General features: G+C 50.5%; 1 protein-coding gene across 4 annotated transcripts in view; it reads right to left on the bottom strand.

The window, feature by feature from the left end:
• The window catches only part of SH3PXD2B (SH3 and PX domains 2B), a 339,606-nt gene extending 331,217 nt beyond the window's left edge, over positions 1 to 8,389 (bottom strand). For all 4 annotated transcript variants that reach the window (XM_085618152.1, XM_085618150.1, XM_085618151.1 and 1 more), the window contains exon 1: positions 8,038 to 8,389. In XM_085618152.1, coding sequence (XP_085474278.1) covers positions 8,038 to 8,109 — 72 coding nt within the window. In that variant the 5' untranslated portion in view covers positions 8,110 to 8,389. The remainder of the gene's footprint in view (positions 1 to 8,037) is intronic.
• Between the last annotated feature and the right edge of the window lie 9,329 nt (positions 8,390 to 17,718).

Raw genomic sequence — 17,718 nt, forward strand, 5'->3', positions numbered from 1 at the left:
GTCTCTCGTTAAGCTCACAGAGACGGGCAGTCTGAGGTGAGACAGCATGACTGCTCGCGCAGGATTCGGACATCAAGCGCCCTTTGTGCTGGAAGTAAAAATCCAGATGTGCGCCTGCTCAGATACAAGCCGCTTTCACGTTCACATCAAAGGAAGTCCTCAAGCCCCAGGGGGCCTCCAGCGCCGCTCTGCTCAATAAAACTGACCTCCTATACAGGAGTCATCACAGCACGCATGAACTCTGGCACTGGAATGATAGAAGTCAGAACTGCCTGGGTCAATGGTACTGGCTTTTATCGGCCTCGTAAGGATAAAAGGCTGAATGAACCCAAACAAGCTTCAAAGCTGTGATCTGCATATTACTCAAAGATCTCTACAGAGCTGCTCAACCTACTGGGCTGTTTACTATCTGGTGAGGCGTCCCTCCTCTACCAGGACTTTAGCTGCCGCCATCTTGCTCCTAGCTATGTGTGCAGTCGTGGAAATGCCTCTGGGCAGTCTGATCCTAGAGTGGGAAGTGAGCTAAAGAACGATGATGGATTCAGCCCAGATCTGTGACTGGGGGTGAGTGTCTGAAAAATGTCAGCACTCCGTCCATCATTTCTTTTTGTTTGCTTTGTTTACCCTGAGTTGGCAGGGTATGCCCAGACGTTGGTCCCTTGTTCACTTTGCCACTGGATTCAAGCTATCCTGGCTGATGAGGGGTGTTACCCAGAAACCAGTCCCAGGATGCTTGTTTCTGGTCCAGGGAAGACCTGGCTTGGCAGTTCGGGCTGGAGTGTACCCATGAGGCACAGGGTCAAGACTGATTTGCATATGGCTGGGGTGGCGAAGTGCGCTAAAGACCGATGATGGATTCAACCCAGATCTGTGTCTGGGGGCGAGTGTCTGAAAAGTTTCAGCGCTCAGTTCATCATCTCCTTGTGTTTGCTTTGTTCACCCTAGACCCTGGCATCATGTAAAATAGTATAGGATGTCCACCTAAAAAGTTCTACGTCAGCACCTTTTGTCTTTTCTTCAGTTGTATGGCTCAAATGGGGCCCACACAACGGTGGTGGTTGCTCGCTGTACACTGGTACCACTGCTCGAGTCTGGTTGATGCACCTTGAAAAAGAACAGCAGTTGGGGCTGAGGGGGCAGCCGGTAGTGTCTTGGTTTCCCACAACAGGGGGGCGCAGAGCCCCCTTGCCAAAGCCTGTTTACATATGTGAATTTGCCTCTGGGACACACTTATAATGTGATACAACAGGCACGTGCCTCAAGGCAGAACACCAACCCAGAGCCCAAAAGCACCAATCCCACTGCCACCCCGCTGCGCAGGGAACAGCGTTGTGATAAAGCAGTGCATGCGTGTGCTTCCTCTAAAAAGCAGTGCATGTGTGTGCTTCCTCTAAAAAGCAGTGCATGCGTGTGCTTCCTCTAAAAGAGCCCTAACGGCGATTAGTGATCAATTATAAAATTGCTTTCTAGCAAGACAGTCAGATAGAGGAGCTGCTTTGGGTCATAAAGTGATATTTCCAGCCCCAATATGTCCTCCCGGGTGGTTTGCACTCAATTGTGCTGGCAGCTCGTCAGAAAGGAATTTAAAAAGGCGCACCTTACATTGCCGGAAGGGTGCACCTACCGACGTGTTTGGGCAAGTGCAACTCTTCATATGTAATACAAGCAAAGGACGGTGGCAGCCTGCCTTCCTCTGTCTGACCTATGCCTGACCTCCTAATCAGTCCCCAGCCCAATGTGCTCTCTTAAGAACATGGTCTGCTCGTCATCAGTTAAAGTAAAATGGCCTAGAAGCCTCATTTTGGGTACCCTGGTATACAAGGGTGTATTTCCGTATCCGGTAAAAGCAGCAACAATCAAGTATGTCATTTCCTGGGCGCTACATTAACGTACCCAGTCTGAATTTCACACCTCGAAATGATGAATAATGTGGTAATATCGCACATTTTCTCTGACCCAAGCTGGAAAACTCTGGATCTTGCAATGTTGCCTCGTAAAAATTATATGGTATTATAATTGCATTTATCCAGCACTTACTACACCTGCTCAACCTGAAAGCGGGCCAAAGTCTTGTCCTTGCGTGCGAAGTAGGCACGGAAATAGGGAGGCTAAACACTCCAATCATTGCTTACCTGAACTCCAAAATCTATTCACTTGTGTTTCTCTTGCAAGGTCAGCACTGTGTAAAATACAGACCTGGCAACACCACTGACCATACAGCTAGACGTAAAGTATAAGGTCGTCGTAGTGACAGAGCACGGAGAAGTGGAGGATCAAGAAGAGGAAAGGAGGTTACAAAAGGCAGAAACATTAGCGAGCTAAGAGCCTGGCCAACACTATTTCATGCCAATACAAAGGGACAACTAGGAATCCATATACATTACAGCTCCATAAAAAGCACAAGGCACTGTTGGACACCAAATAAAATCTTAGACGTTGGAGGAAGAAAAATGTGTTGACCTGGTATATCCCATACTGATAATGTTTATGTCTTTCTGTATAAGGTCTAGCGCCTCCCGTCTCCATCGTTAAATGAAAATATAAGTTCTGCTAAAAGTCTCACATTGCCATGGAAAATGGAGGTTGCACACATCATGACGTTGTTAGTACTGGAGTCAGGCAAGAGGATTAATGTGATCAGCTGACACAAAAACCACTCCTGGTCCCAGCTTTTCTCTAGTGTCTACAGTAACAATAAAGAAACAACAAGACTGAGCTACGCCTAATAGTTCACACTAATGACTATTTGATCCCTGAACTGAACAGCGCACCTATCCTTTGCCGCTTCCACATTGGTTCTTGTTTTCCAACATCTCCATTACAATAGGTGTCTTTCCTTCCTCGAGTTAGCTATTGTCTTACTTTCATTGAATAAACCAGTGATACTCAAAGTATGGACCACAGGCCGCATGCGACCCTCCTGAACTTTACACGTGGCCCTCTAGTGAACAGCAAAACTGGGATGCTGTTTACTTGACTCAGCACTAAACTTGAAAAGATGTTAAATAAAAAGGGCAAGCATTCCTTTAAAGGTCAATTGAAGTTATTTTTTTTTTAAATTTTAATAAGACCTTTATTGACTGTTTGCAAAGTTGACACAGCAGGGTGCCTACATCCCAACGGGCCGGCACTGCGTCTCGTATGAGTTCATAGCAGAGGGGGTATGGGAAAAAATCACAGCAAGCCGCCTACAACCCATCGGGCCTGGTCAATTGAAGTTAAAGAAAGGAAGTACCAAGGGTACCCTGCACCACTTAACTTTAGGGACACCTTGCTTTTTAAAGACAGCTTGCAGCAAATTTGTAAAAATGAGGCTCTTCGAAATTCAAAATGTGGATTGCATTAACTTGCAAAACCATTTCACCTTAGTACATCAGATTATATCTGTACATTGAGAAGTATTTTTCGTAAGTGATAGTTTTCGAACATGAATTTAGAAACATTCATACTCCCTCCTTCAACCAAACAGCAAACGCCAATAGTGAAGTGAGATGCAAGTCAGTTATGAGCACCCTTTGGGTGGCTTGGTTTGCTATAAGGCAAAAACAACATTATACGTGATTATAATATTTATCATCATAAAATTATTATAAGCGTATTTGGAGGTCCTCGTTTGTGATCATGAAGGAAAAGGAGGAAAAATTAAATAAAACAATTGCCTAGGATCACAGAATTGTAAATTCACAAATTTGTCCTTTTTCCTTACCTATAACATTCTATTTTCAATCTTCTGTCCAGCTTTCAGTCACAATACAGAGACTAAACTTCTTTAGCCGTCCAATTTCTTTTGCCAGGTACATGATCATAGTTTTTCTTTCCAATTTGACACCACTTGATTGGCCAGGAGTTTTTGACTCACCATATTTCTTCTTCTGTTTCTAGCTCCCTTCAGTATTGTGGAGTGATCTCCATATTGGACCCAACACCACATTTCACATTGTTTCAGCTTTTACATATGTATTTCATGACGTAACACGTGGTTCTCCTCTCTTGTGCCACCATTAGTGTTTTCTTTAGTCTCTCTATCATTTAATAGCAGTTATTTCATGTTTTGGTTTTAAAACACATCTTTATGATAATATTCTGATATTTACCTGTTCCATCTTTAATTGGTTTTCTTCACTAATGTCTGAATGTCTTACATCGGTTGAAGAATGGATAGGGGAGCTCTTCCCATGACCCTTTTGTGTGTTACTTTCATCTATTTCCTTCACTCCTCTTCCTCAAATACAAGATGGTGGATTTCTTATCACATAAAATACTTCTTGAGGACCTAGATTCATGTGTGAATACTGACCTAGTCAGGTTATATTGTTCTTTGAACATATACACTTTATTACATTTAATTCCGTAGCATTTTATACTGCTCAAAGCCTTTTAATATAAATAAGGTGAAGGATACAGAGTATAATTCAATCGAGATTAGAAAATTTGTTTAAACTATTTCCAATCTCAATGTATGAGCCCCAGATTATGACACAAGCAATTTTAATGGTTGAGCATGCACTAGCACATGGTTCTCACTTGAGAGACACTCTAGTTTCCAAAAAGGGCTTGGAGCCCACCCATTCCTTAACCATTTGTTGGGTTGCTTGACACTCTTCTTTACAGTCTCGTAAGTCATCACCACAAGCCTAAAATCCTTTCCATTCCTCTATGTGGAGCAGGGACCAAGCACGGATTGATTCAACTTAATTAGTGCCTGTTTGCTGCTGACCAACGTGGTTGAGGTACTAGTTTACTCTTCTTAACTTCTAGTACCCTTCAAAAAACGAAGACGTGCAACTTGCGAAAATGTGCCCAGCAGTACAAACAAAATTGCAAAGTTTTATTTTCTATAGTTAACCTTCTTTTATTTCGCCATGTCTTCTTTTTCTCACTTTGACCTCATGTTTTCTTTTGATTGTGGTGCTGTTCTCAAAAGATGTTGTTTATCTTATTGCAAAATGATATTGTTTCTTTCTTATGTGCAATTTTAAAAATGAATCTTTAACACATACTCGCTTGTGCAGTATACCTCACACCTCCCCCAATTTTCCCCATTCAACTCCATTCCAATCCACCCCACTCAATCCAATCCAGCCCAGCCCAATCCAACCTGCTCCACTCACCCCAATCCAATTCAATCCTCCCAACCCACCTACTCCAATCTGCTCCACTCCACTTCAATCCAACCTGCCCTACTCCAATCCGCCCCCACTCCAATCCGCCCCCACTCCAATCAAATTTAATCTACTAAAATCCACCCCACAACATACCAATCCAGTCCACCCACTCCAGTCTACCCCACTGCAGTTCAATCCACCCCACTATCCCAATCCAGTCCAACCCACCACATTTCAGTCCACCCCACTTCAATCGACCCCACTTCAGTCCAATCCATCCAGCCCGCCACACTCCAATCCACCGCGTCACACTCCAATCCACCGCGTCACACTTCAATTCACCTGCCACACTCCAATACACTCTAATTCACCCTACTCCAAACCAAACTAATCCACTCCTCTATAATCCATCCCAATACAATTCACCTCATCCCATTTTAATCCACCCCACTCTATCCAGCCCACCCACTCCAATCTGTCCCAATCCAATCCAACTCACGCAATCCAACCCCCTCTGCACCAATCAAATCCACCCCTATACAAACCACCCCAATCCATTTCATATCACCCCATTTCAATCCACTCTATCCAGTCCACCCACCCCAATTGACCCCCCTCTGCACCAATCAAATCCACCCCACTCCCTCAACCCACTCCACCCTATTCCCCTCTACTTTACAACACTTTGTGCCACTGAACTTTACTCCACTCTACGACACTATACTCCCCCCTACTCCACTCTATTCCAACAATGCTCATTTGCCTAGTTTGTGTAAAAATGGATAGTGAGGGCTGCCCCCAACTCCCCAAATATTGTACCTAAAGCCCATAAGGATCTTAATCTGGCCCTGCGTGTCAATATCGAGTCATTATGGCTGGCAGTTAGGCAATCACATGTTATGTGAAACCCAGTATTTTTGCAGAGGGATCCAGTCATTGTGTGTTGATTTTCACAGGAAATTTATTTTTCTAATACACTATTGTGTACGCTTGCCACCACCCACTAATTTACTACTGCTGTCATCCTTAAGGATGTTTATCAGTCACCCTTCAAACGTCCATAATCCAGTGCTTAATTTTAGCGATTGTTTTCGGTGCTCAGGACTGGCACTTAATTGTCAACTGCTTGTGGCACTCTGCCACAGGGTGGTGCTGTCTGGCTAATTTAGAGAGGACCACAAAAACAGGTTAATTATTAAGTCAATAACATTAATAACGGCAATTAGATGCCGCCCAAGCCATTCTTATACCTTTCGAGGGTTGAAATAATACGAGTTGTCACACTCGTAGTAGGAGTGTGATGTTAGCAGTTGTGTTGTTACTATCACTGGGAACATGGCAGGGAGATGTGTGGTGCAAGCTGACGAGTGTCCTGGAATTCTTAAGGCACTGCCTTAATCTCAAACGCCTAAATACACCGCATGCAAGAACAGGGCGAATCAAGTCTATGATTGTTGAGCGGATCTGAGGGATGCCCGTCTTGGCTGTCGCGAGCTCATTTTAAGTGGCACGTGCCCATACAGATTGCCATTCTAGCTGTTGTTCAAAACTACTGCAACTAAAAGCGATGTTTTCTTGGCTCAGAAGTTGTAAAACCGCAGATTCCCCATTTGTACATGTTTCGGATTGAAAATCGCTCAAATTTGATGCTGAAGGAAAATGTTTGTGTTCTACCGGACAATGCAGAGGATGTTGTGCTCTGCGCTCTTTGGACCACTGGCATTGTTAAATGGGGTCCGAGTAAATGCATTTTGTCCACGTGTCAGTTTGGGCTGTGGTAGAGGAAGGCGGCTTGCTGATGTCTGCTTTTTCTGAAGTCCCGCCCTCTTCCCTGCCCCTCTTTCCTTCCATCACTGCAGAACTGGCATTGGGTGCACGTTAAGAGTGGTCATTACATTACTTCTCATTATGGAGGCTCCAAATCGCATTCTTAGAAAAGTATAGCGGTTTTGGACATCTAAGCACGTGGCAACCGTGGAAGCACGCACACTGCATTCAGAAACGTGCACCCAAAGGGATACACTGCTGAATGGCAGGAGGTAACTGTCTAGCGCACAGGAAACGCTGGCAGAAGCATGCCAACCTGACTTACCCACTATATAAACCCCCCATCCCACCCGCCACCCACGTTGCGCACGGAATGGAAGCACATTGTCTGCCCCTCCCGCTGCGGTAGACTAGAATCCCAAGCGATGACTCATTGCCCTTAACATATATGCAGAAAGATCTGTCGTGGGCATAGCCCCCCACCCCTCCCCGATGCCTGGAGCTGCCCCCAACAGTTCGGATGTCTGCAACATCCCTTCCCATGTTGCATCTGATGATCTGAGTGCAGGAAGCAATCTGCGACCACTAACCAGCGAGCAGCCTGCGACCACTCGCCTGATCCCAGATTCCGGCACTTCTGACTCGAGTACCCGAACAACCGCCCGTTCACTCCACTTTAGTCTGTAGCCAGGCTATAGAGACCCCCTCCCTTCAGGACCACCATATCACACTGTGGATACCCCCGCCCCCCTTCTCCCCTAAAATACTCTTGGTAAATCACATGTTTATATTTTATCAGTGAAGCCGCTCAGCCGCCTTCAACAGTTGAGACGAGCATCCCCTTAGCACACTTCGCATCTGGAACAAGCCCCTCCCTTTTACCCCTACTACACCCCGCATCTGGAAATAGCCCCTCCCTCTGATGTGTGATCAGCACTTCACCAGTTGATCTGTGTGAAGAAGAGCTCTCCGCCCCAGAATCACACACAATGACACGGGTGTGATTTGAAAAGAGCCACTCTGGATCACAGAACAGGCCAGAGTACCCCAATCACAGACACACGCCTCAAACAGTTTAATCTGTGCACAGATCCATTCTCCGTGCCTAGCCTGTTACCCCTCACCCGAGTCAGACCCCAGTAGCCCCGTCGTGGGATGTACTCACATAGTGCTTGTTGGGAAAGCGCCTCTTCTGCACGTCCAGCACCTGCACCTCCGCGACGCTCCTCCGGGGCATGGCTCAGCCTGCCCCCTCCTCAGGGTGAGCTCTCCCGGATGAGTGCAGCTTTGAGAGGACGGGGTTGAATCCAGCACTGAGTGCAGAGGTCAGAGTGAGGGGCTGGCGAGGGCGGGAATGGAAGAGGGGGGTGAGGGAGGCCCGGGTGAGCGGCTGCTCTGGGCCCTGGGTAGTCTGGGCTCTCAGTCGGGGATGTCTGCTCCAGGGCTCCCTTTCTTTTCTTCCTTCTCTCCCTCCCAGAGCTCCGGGCTGCTCAGCCGCGGCTCCTGCGGCCCCGCCCGTCCAGACCCACCCACACCCTATCCGAGCTCTCCAGGGGCGGCCCTTCCTAGCAGTCCCATCCCAGAGATTCGGCCCCTTAAAGCAGCACGACAGCGGCAATTTACTCAGGGCTGAGGTTTCTTTCTGTTGTTATTCAGCGCACCTCTCCAAAACACTGAAGGAAGATGACGCGCTGTGTGAGCGCTGCCAAGGAGCACGTGCTCTGCCTTCGATGCTCGACTCTCGTTTGGTACCAACTGACAACAGTCATCCCAGTGTGATTTTTTTTTTTAGTTTAATCTTCAATCTTAAAAACACAACTTCGTGTCCCAGAATGCAGCTAAATATCACCTAGCGACCCAGGACTAGCTGCAAGTGTCACACATGACTTGGGGCCACTTGGTGAGCTCTGCGCTACTACGGAGCTGTGGCGGAGTTACGGGGCGATCTGGAAGCAGGCCGGTACAAAGGGTACCTCTGCGCGGCACAATAGGGGGTGCCTGAATCCGCGGAGCCTCATGGGAGGGTCCTGGATGCCGTGTCGGCGCCCGCTAGTCCTTCGGGCGGTTGTGGGCCTGAACAACCTGAACAACCGGGGGTTTGCTATGCGACGCTCCGCCCCGGGAAGGGGCGTGAGTAGAAGTTACCAACGGTCACGTGATCCTGTAAGAGAATCACTTGGACGGCAGCAAAGGCGGGGTTCGCCCCAGTGCTGCCCGGCTCATCAGGCGGGCAGGCGGCCCAGTTGGTTGCCTGCCCTTGGATCGCCCGTAAGATAACCCACCTATTACATAACGGTGTATGTAATAAACCTGCAGCATTTTGTACCCAATCAAACAGTCTGTGTGTGTGTTATTATTGGGTAATGTATTTTGTTGGAGGGGGGACTGAGGGGTGCCAATGGCGATACTGTGCCGCTGACCGTGGCCCCCAAGGGGGCACCTAGAGTGGTCTGTGCTCTAGTGTCGCCTGGGCACCGGTCACCCCTCTCTCCGGCCGGTGTCCCCCTCCTCTTTCCTGCCCAGAAGTGACGCGAGGGGCGTCACTTCCGGGGCTCCTTTGGGCGAAGGGGGAGGCTATATAGCCTTCCCCCACCATGCTGGCGACCTCTTGTTCGCCTCGCACACCGCATCCCTCCCTACCGCTTACCCGGCGCGGTGATGGCAGGTGGAGGTGAGAATATTGTAATGTTTCCTTTTTTCGTTGCAGGCGGAGTTACAGGGCGATCTGCAAGCAGGCCGGTACAAAGGGTACCTCTGCGCTGCACCATAGGGGGTGCCTGAGCCAAATCCGCGGAGCCTCATGGGAGGGTCCTGGATGCCGTGTCGGCGCCCCGCTAGTCCTTCGGGCGGTTGTGGGCCTGAACAACTGGGGGTTTGCTATGCGACGCTCCGCCCCGGGAAGGGACGTGAGTAGAAGTACCAACGGTCACGTGATCCTGTAAGAGAGAGCACCATGTTTACATTCACATTCGGGTAAACACGGAGGGATTAAATGATTTGCCCAGAATCGAGAACGTGGACGCGACCTCGAGGCTCGCACCCTGGTTACAAGCCCTGCATATTTATATAGCGCGATCTCGCCTGAAGGTGTTGGAGCGCTTAACATGAGCACCGCGTTTACCTTCACATTCGGGTAAACACAGAGGGATTAAATGATTTGCCCAGAATCGAGGACGTGGACGCGACCTCGAAGCTCGCACCCTGGTTACAAGCCCTGCATATTTATATCGCGCGATCTCGACCCAAAGGTATTGGAGCGCTCAACATGAGCACCGTGTTTACATTCACATTCGGGTAAACACGGAGGGATTAAATGATTTGCCCAGAATCGAGAACGTGGACGCGACCTCGAGGCTCGCACCCTGGTTACAAGCCCTGCATATTTATATAGCGCGATCTCGCCCGAAGGTGTTGGAGCGCTTAACATGAGCACCGAGTTTACCTTCACATTCGGGTAAACACGGAGGGATTAAATGATTTGCCCAGAATTCAGGACGTGGACGCGACCTCGAAGCTTGCACCCTGGTTACAAGCCCTGCATATTTATATAGCGCGATCTCAACCCGAAGGTATTGGAGCGCTCAACATGAGCACCGTGTTTACATTCACATTCGGGTAAACACGGAGGGATTAAATGATTTGCCCAGAATCGAGGATGTGGACGCGACCTCGAGGCTCGCACCCTGGTTCCCTGCACCAGAGTCGGCAGTTTAAGCCGACGAACCGCAATCTCTCCCTCTTTCAAAGAGCACCGTACTTAGACGGGGTGGGGGGGAGGTTGCGGTTACGACGCGCTTCTACGCTAGCCTGGAGCCGCCGCGGCACTCGGGCCTGCTCCGTGTTCGGGTGGTTCCAGCATGGTGCGACACATCCCGCATGCGACCTAGCGTGTGGCACGCCCTGCTCAGGGAGTGTCCTGGACACTTGGGGACATAGGCCAACACGGTGTTTCCACCTATGGAGGCGCAGGGGGGTGGGAGTTCGGGGGGGGGGCTCTCTGACCGGACATCGGCATTCATACCCCCGAGCCCATGGCGCTGCCCGCAAATGACATCCCCCCAGCCGACCCCGACGCCGCACCAAGCCCGTGCTGCCAGGTCCCGGGCAGCCCCGGCAGGCCCCGTGATTAATTAACTCCCCCACGGCATTCCCCGACCTCAGGGTGGGCCACAAAGCGACGCCACCTAGGGCCACGTGCAAGGCTCGCGCCCCCCCCGCCCCTGGCAATCCATGCCACAGGGCCCCGTACGACCCGGTACTGACCAGGGACAGGGCCGGGGTGGGGGGAGGTAGCAAGCGGCACTCACCGTTCTTTGGGAGCTGCTTGGAGACGACGATGACGAAACGACGAGCGACCCTCAGTAAGCGGCGTGCGAGTCGAACAAGAGGTCGCCAGCATGGTGGGGTAGGGCTATATAGCCTCCCCCCCCTGCACAAAGAAGCCCCAGAAGTGATGCCCCTCGCATCACTTCCAGGCAGGAAGAGAAGGGGGACACCGGCCGGAGTCCCTGCCCCCAGGAGGGGGGGGCAGGGAGGGGTGACCGGTGCCCAGGCGACACTAGGGCGCCGACCACTCTAGTGGCCCCCTGTGGGGGCCGCGGTCAGCGGCATTTACTCAGGGCTGAGGTTTCTTTCTGTTGTTATTCAGCGCACCTCTCCAAAACACTGAAAGAAGATGACACGCTGTGTGAGCACTGCCAAAGAGCACGTGCTCTGCCTTCTATGCTCGACTCTAATTTGGTACTAACTGACAACAGTCATCCCATTGTGATTTGTTTTAGTTTAATCTTCAATCTTAAAAACACAACTTCGTGTCCGAGAATGCAGCTAAATATCACCTAGCGACCCAGGACTAGCTGCAAGTGTCACACATGACTTGGGGCCACTTGGTGAGCTCTGCGCTACTACGGGTGCAGCGCCTTGACAGCCCAACGGGTGATTAGCCGCGCTTTGTAAGAACCCTGATTGATTCGATTGTAAATGATGGCTCCCCACTGCAGTGCCTCCAGTGGCATAAAACAGGCCCAGAACACGAGTCCTAAACAAGCATTTGCAATGCAATAGGTCTCGCATTTACACAAGTTTGAGCTATTGGCATTGTAAATGACAACACCTTTTATTCATGTTTTGGTTTTTAAAACATAAATAAAAGACATTTTCATTTACAATGCCAATAGCTTCAACTCGCGTAAATGAGACCTATTGCATTGCAAATGCTTGTTTCATCCCAGCTACTGGGCCCTGCCCTGCATGGGAATTCCTATCTGGAGAATGACAATGCTGTCCAGAAATGCCCATTCCTTCCTGACTTCAGTGACCGTGAATGGCCTCCACTTTTACCCTTACTTTATCAGTACCACAGAATCAGTACTTCGAGGTTATTTTTTCCTCAAATATTCTTCTGGGGGACAGTTCCATGGATATACAACACAGTCAGTAAATCAAGGCCATTACACTAGAAGTCTTTGCTCATAGGCAGGCCCACTGGAATAACGCAATATTGTGGCCGCCGCGTTCTCGGAGTATTTACATATTTTCCACACTTGCCGCATGATTCAGATCTTCTGTATCAGTTTCAAACATTGATTCTAGCTCAGATGGATCAAAAGAGGCTTTAAAAAGCATCAGCCGTGGTCCCCCGGGGGGACAGACGCTTTGCAAAGATTAACTATCACCATTTCGTTGCCGAGGTCTGTATTTAGGTGTTAGAGTGCTGCTAATGAGGAGAAACGATTGCCCAGACAGTACTACTGTGTTGTAAAATGGCAAAATAGCAAAATAGTGACACAGAATGTGCCATACTACACTGCATCATTGCACCTTTTCTGTGTCTGATTACGTTTGTACCTCTCCAGTCCCTGCAGCACCTCTTCTGACCTGGGTCTCAGGCTCTACAACAGGTCTGCTGACCTAGTTCTCTGCCTCTACAGCAGTTCTGCTGGCCTGGGTCTCTGGCTCTAGAGCGGCTCTGCTGACCTGGTTCTCTGGCTCTACAATGGCTCTGCTGACCTGGTTCTCAGGCTCTACAGCAGCTTGCTGACCTGGTTCTCTGGCTCTAGAGTGGCTCTTCTGGCCTGGTTCTCTGGCTCTAAAGTGGCTCTGCTGACCTAGTTCTCTGGCTCTAGAGCAGCTCTTCCAACCTGGTTCTCTGGCTCTGCTGCGGCTCTGCTGACCTGGGTCTCTGGCTCCACAATGGCTCTGCTGACCTGGTTCTCTGGCTCTACAGCAGCACTGCTGACCTGGTTCTCTGGCTCTAGAGCAGCTCTGCTGACCTGGTTCTCTGGCTCTAGAGCAGCTCTGCTGACCTGGTTCTCCAGCTCTAGAGCAGCTTTGCTGACCTGGTTTTCCGGCTCTACAAGAGCTCTGCTGACCTGGTTCTCGGGCCCTACAGCAGCTTGCTGACCTGGTTTTCTGGCTCTAGAGCAGCTCTGCTGACCTGGTTCTCTGAGTCTACAATGGCTCTGCTGACCTGGTTCTCAGGCTCTAAAGCAGCTTGCTGACCTGGTTCTCTGGCTCTACAACTGCTCTGCTGACCTGGTTCTCAAGCCCTACAGCAGCTTGCTGACCTGGTTCTCTGGCTCTAGAGCAGCTCTGCTGACCTGGTTCTCTGAGTCTACAATGGCTCTGCTGACCTGGTTCTCAGGCTCTAAAGCAGCTTGCTGACCTGGTTCTCTGGCTCTAGAGCGGCCCTGCTGACCTGGTTCTCTGGCTCTAGAGCGGCTCTGCTGGCCTGGTTCTCTGGCTCTAGAGCGGCTCTGCTGACCTGGTTCTCTGGCACTAGAGAAGCTCTGCCGACCTGGTTCTCTGGCTCTACTGCGGCTCTGCTGACCTGGATCTCAGGCTCTACAACGGCCCTGCTGACCTGGTTCTCTGGCTCTAGAGCAGCTCTGCTGACCTGGTTCTCTGGCTCTAGAGCAACTCTGCTGACCTGGTTCTCCGGCTCTAGAGCAGCTCTGCTGACCTGGTTCTCCAGCTCTAGAGCAGCTTTGCTGACCTGGATTTCCATCTCTAGAGCAGCTCTGCTGACCTGGTTCTCAGGCTCTAGAGCAGCTCTGCTGACCTGGTTCTCAGGCTTTACAACAGCTCTGCTGACCTGGTTCTCTGGCTCTAGGGTGGCTCTGCTGACCTGGTTCTCTGGCTGTAGAGCGGCTCTGCTGGCCTGGTTCTCTGGCTCTACAACAGCTCTGCTGACCTCGCTCTCGGGCTCTACAACAGCTTGCTGCCCTGGTTCTCTGGCTCTACCGCAGTTCTGCTGACCTGTTTCTCAGGCTCTAGAGCGGCTCTGCTGGTCTGGGTCTCTGGCTCTACAATGGCTCTGCTGACCTGGTTCTCTGGCTCTACAGCAGCTCTGCTGACCTGGTTCTCTGGCTCTAGAGCAGCTCTGATGACCTAGTTCTCTGGCTCTACAATGACTATGCGGACCTGGTTCTCTGGCTCTATAGCAGGTCTCCTGCCCTGGTTCTCTGGCTCAAGAGCAGCTCTGCTGACCTGGTTCTCAGGCTTTACAACAGCTCTGCTGACCTGGTTCTCTGGCACTAGGGTGGCTCTGCTGACCTGGTTCTCTGGCTGTAGAGCGGCTCTGCTGGCCTGGTTCTCTGGCTCTACAACAGCTCTGCTGACCTGGCTCTCGGGCTCTACAACAGCTTGCTGCCCTGGTTCTCTGGCTCTACAGCAATTATGCTGACCTGGTTCTCTGGCTCTAGAGCGGCTCTGCTGGTCTTGTTCTCTGGCTCTGCTGACCTGGTTCTCTGGCTCTACAGCAGCTCTGCTGACCTGGTTCTCTGGCTCTAGAGCAGCTCTGATGACCTAGTTCTCTGGCTCTACAATGACTATGCTGACCTGGTTCTCTGGCTCTATAGCAGGTCTCCTGGCCTGGTTCTCTGGCTCAAGAGCAGCTCTGCTGACCTGGTTCTCTGGCCCTAGAGTGGCCCTGCTGACCTGGTTCTCCAGCTCTAGGTTCTATGGCTCTACAACGGCTTTGCTGACCTGGTCCTATGGCTCTACAGCAGCTCTGCTGACCTGGTTCTCTGGCTCTACAGCTTCTCCGATGACCTGGTTCTATGACTCTACAATGGCTCTGCTGACCTGGTTCTATGGCTCTACAGCAGCTTGCTGATCTGCTTCTCTGGCTCTACAGCAGCTTTGCTGACCTGGTTCTGTGGCTCTAAAGCAGCTCTGCTGACCGGGTTCTCTGGCTCTACAGCAGCTTGCTAACCTGGTTCTAAGGCTCTAAAGCAGCTCTGCTGACCTGGTTCTCTGGATCTACAGCAGCTTGCTGACCTGGTTCTCTGGCTCTACATCACCTCTGCTGACCTGGTTCTCTGGCGGCTCTACAACAGCTCTGCTGACCTGGTTCGCTGACCTGGTTTTCTGGCCCAGTTCTCTGGCTCTACAGCAGCTCTGCTGACCTGGTTCTCTGGCTCTACAGCAGCTCTGTGGACCTGGTTCTCTGGCTCTACAGCAGCTCTGCTGACTTGGTTCTCTGGCTCTACAGCCGCTCTGCTGACCTGGTTCTCTAGCTCTAAAGCAGCTCTGCTGACCTGGTTCTCTCAGTCTAGAGCGCCTCTGCTGACCTGGTTCTCCAGCTCTAGAGCAGCTTTGCTGACTTGGTTCTCTGGCTCTAGAGCAGCTCTGCTGACCTTGTTCTCAGGCTTTCCAACAGCTCTACTGTCCCGGTTCTCTGGCTCTAGGGCAGCTCTGCTGACCTGTTTCTCTGGCTCTAGAGCGTCTCTGCTGGCCTGGTTCTCTGGCTCTACAACAGCTCCACTGACCTGGTTCTCTGGCTCTACAACAGCTCTGCTGACCTGGTTCTTTGGTTCTAGAGCGGCTCTGCTGGCCAGGTTCTCTGGCTCTGCTGACCTGGTTCTCTGGCTCTGGAGCAGCTCTGCTGACCTGGTTCTCTGGCTCTACAATGGCTTTCCTGGCCTGGTCTTCTGGCTCTAGAGTAGCTCTGCTGACCTGGGTCTCAGGCTCTACAACGGCTCTGCTGACCTGGTTCTCTGGCTCTACAGCAGCGCTGCTGACCTGGTTCTCTGGCTCTAGAGCAGCCCTGCTGACCTGGTTCTCTGGCTCTAGAGCAGCCCTGCTGACCTGGTTCTCTGATTCTATAGCAGCTCTGCGGACCTGGTTCTCTGGCTCTATAGAAGCTCTGCTGACCTCGTTCTCTGGCTCTAGAGCAGCCCTGCTGACCTGGTTCTCTGGCTCTAGAGCAGCTCTGCTGACCTGGTTCTCAGGCTCTCGAATGGCTCTGGTGACCTGGTTCTCTGGCTCTGTAGCAGCTCTGCTGACCTCATTCTCTGGCTCTAGAGCAGCTCTGCTGACCTGGTTCTCTGGCTCTAGAGCAGCTCTGCTTACCTGGGTCTCTGGCTCTAGAGCGGCTCCGATGATCTGGTTCTCTGGTTCTAGAGCGGCTCTGCTGGCCTGGTTCTCTGGCTCTGCTGGCCTGGTTCTCTGGCTCTGCTGACCTGGTTCTCTGTCTCTAGAGCAGCTCTGATGACCTGGTTCTCTGGCTCTAGAGCAGCTCTGCTGACCTGGTTCTCTGGCTCTACAACAGCTCTGCTGACCTGGTTCTCTGGCTCTGGAACGGCTCTGCTGACCTGGTTCCCTGGCTCTACATCGGCCCTGCTGACCTGGTTCTATGGCTCTAAAGCAGCTCTGCTGACCTGGTTCACTGGCTCTAGAGCAGCTCTGCTGACCTGGTTCTCTGGCTCTGGAACGGCTCTGCTGACCTGGTTTCTCTGGCTCTAGAGTAGCTCTGCTGACCTGGTTCTCTGGCTGTAGAGCGGCTCTGATGACCTGGTTATCTGGCTCTACAACAGCTCTGCTGACCTGGGTCTCTGGCTCTACAGCCCCACCTAAAACCCTGAATACAAATACCAGACAAGCTATTGCCATTGTGAAAAAAATATAGTGCCTATGACTAATGAAGGAGACAGTGTAACGCCGCAAGTAAAAGATTCAGTCCTCATGGGCGGTCCCAAAAGGAGACAGGGCGGTAACAAGGAGGGACTAAGAAGCCTCATTATCAATCGGAACCAGCATTTACCATGGACGATGACGCCAGCCAATGAAAAATATGGGAGAGGCTTCCACACCACTTCTAAAACAGCATGCCTCGCAAAGCGAGCATCGCATGCGCTGCAACGCTAGGCTCAACCTAAGAAAGAAGTGGGGGGACTAACCTAGTTAGACATCATGGCACGCAACATCACTGCGCATGATATCACACATGGCATTACAGGAATTGACATCATAGAATGTGGCATCACAAGCCACGACTGTACAGGAAGTGGCATCACAAGAAGAGACATCAGATCTAAAGCCCTCACATATATTTCTAGCAGGTCTATCATGTGTACGTTTGAGCGCATTGCGAGGATAATAGCATAGTGAGCTATGGAAGATGATATATGACTTCTACACCTTGCAATCCCCCAGCTTTATGTAACACATACTGTACATTAATTTACAAACTTATATAATGTATTGTACATGTAATATGAGCATGTTTATGTAAAGTGCTCTGATGCCCTGCATTGGAATGAGAAGGGCTACACAAGAAAAAAAAGTGGTACTTAAATTATTTCAACGCCTCCTCGGGTGTAGTAAGCTCTACATAAATGCAATTTGCTGTGTGTACATACTGGGAAAGACCAACACATCTGACATTCTTACAGTGCATAGCTCCTAAACAGGGACAGAACTAAGCGAAAAAAAAGTGAATAGCTGCCTTTAAGTATGTGTGAAGTGCTAACCTTTGTTTCCCCTCCACTTCATTTACGTCAGGTGTGAGGCTGTGGACTGCTCCCAGCCAAGAGACTCACAAAAGGAGGCCTGATGACCCCTC

Source organism: Triturus cristatus, chromosome 7 (assembly GCF_964204655.1).
Source record: "Triturus cristatus chromosome 7, aTriCri1.1, whole genome shotgun sequence".
NCBI lineage: Eukaryota > Metazoa > Chordata > Amphibia > Caudata > Salamandridae > Triturus > Triturus cristatus.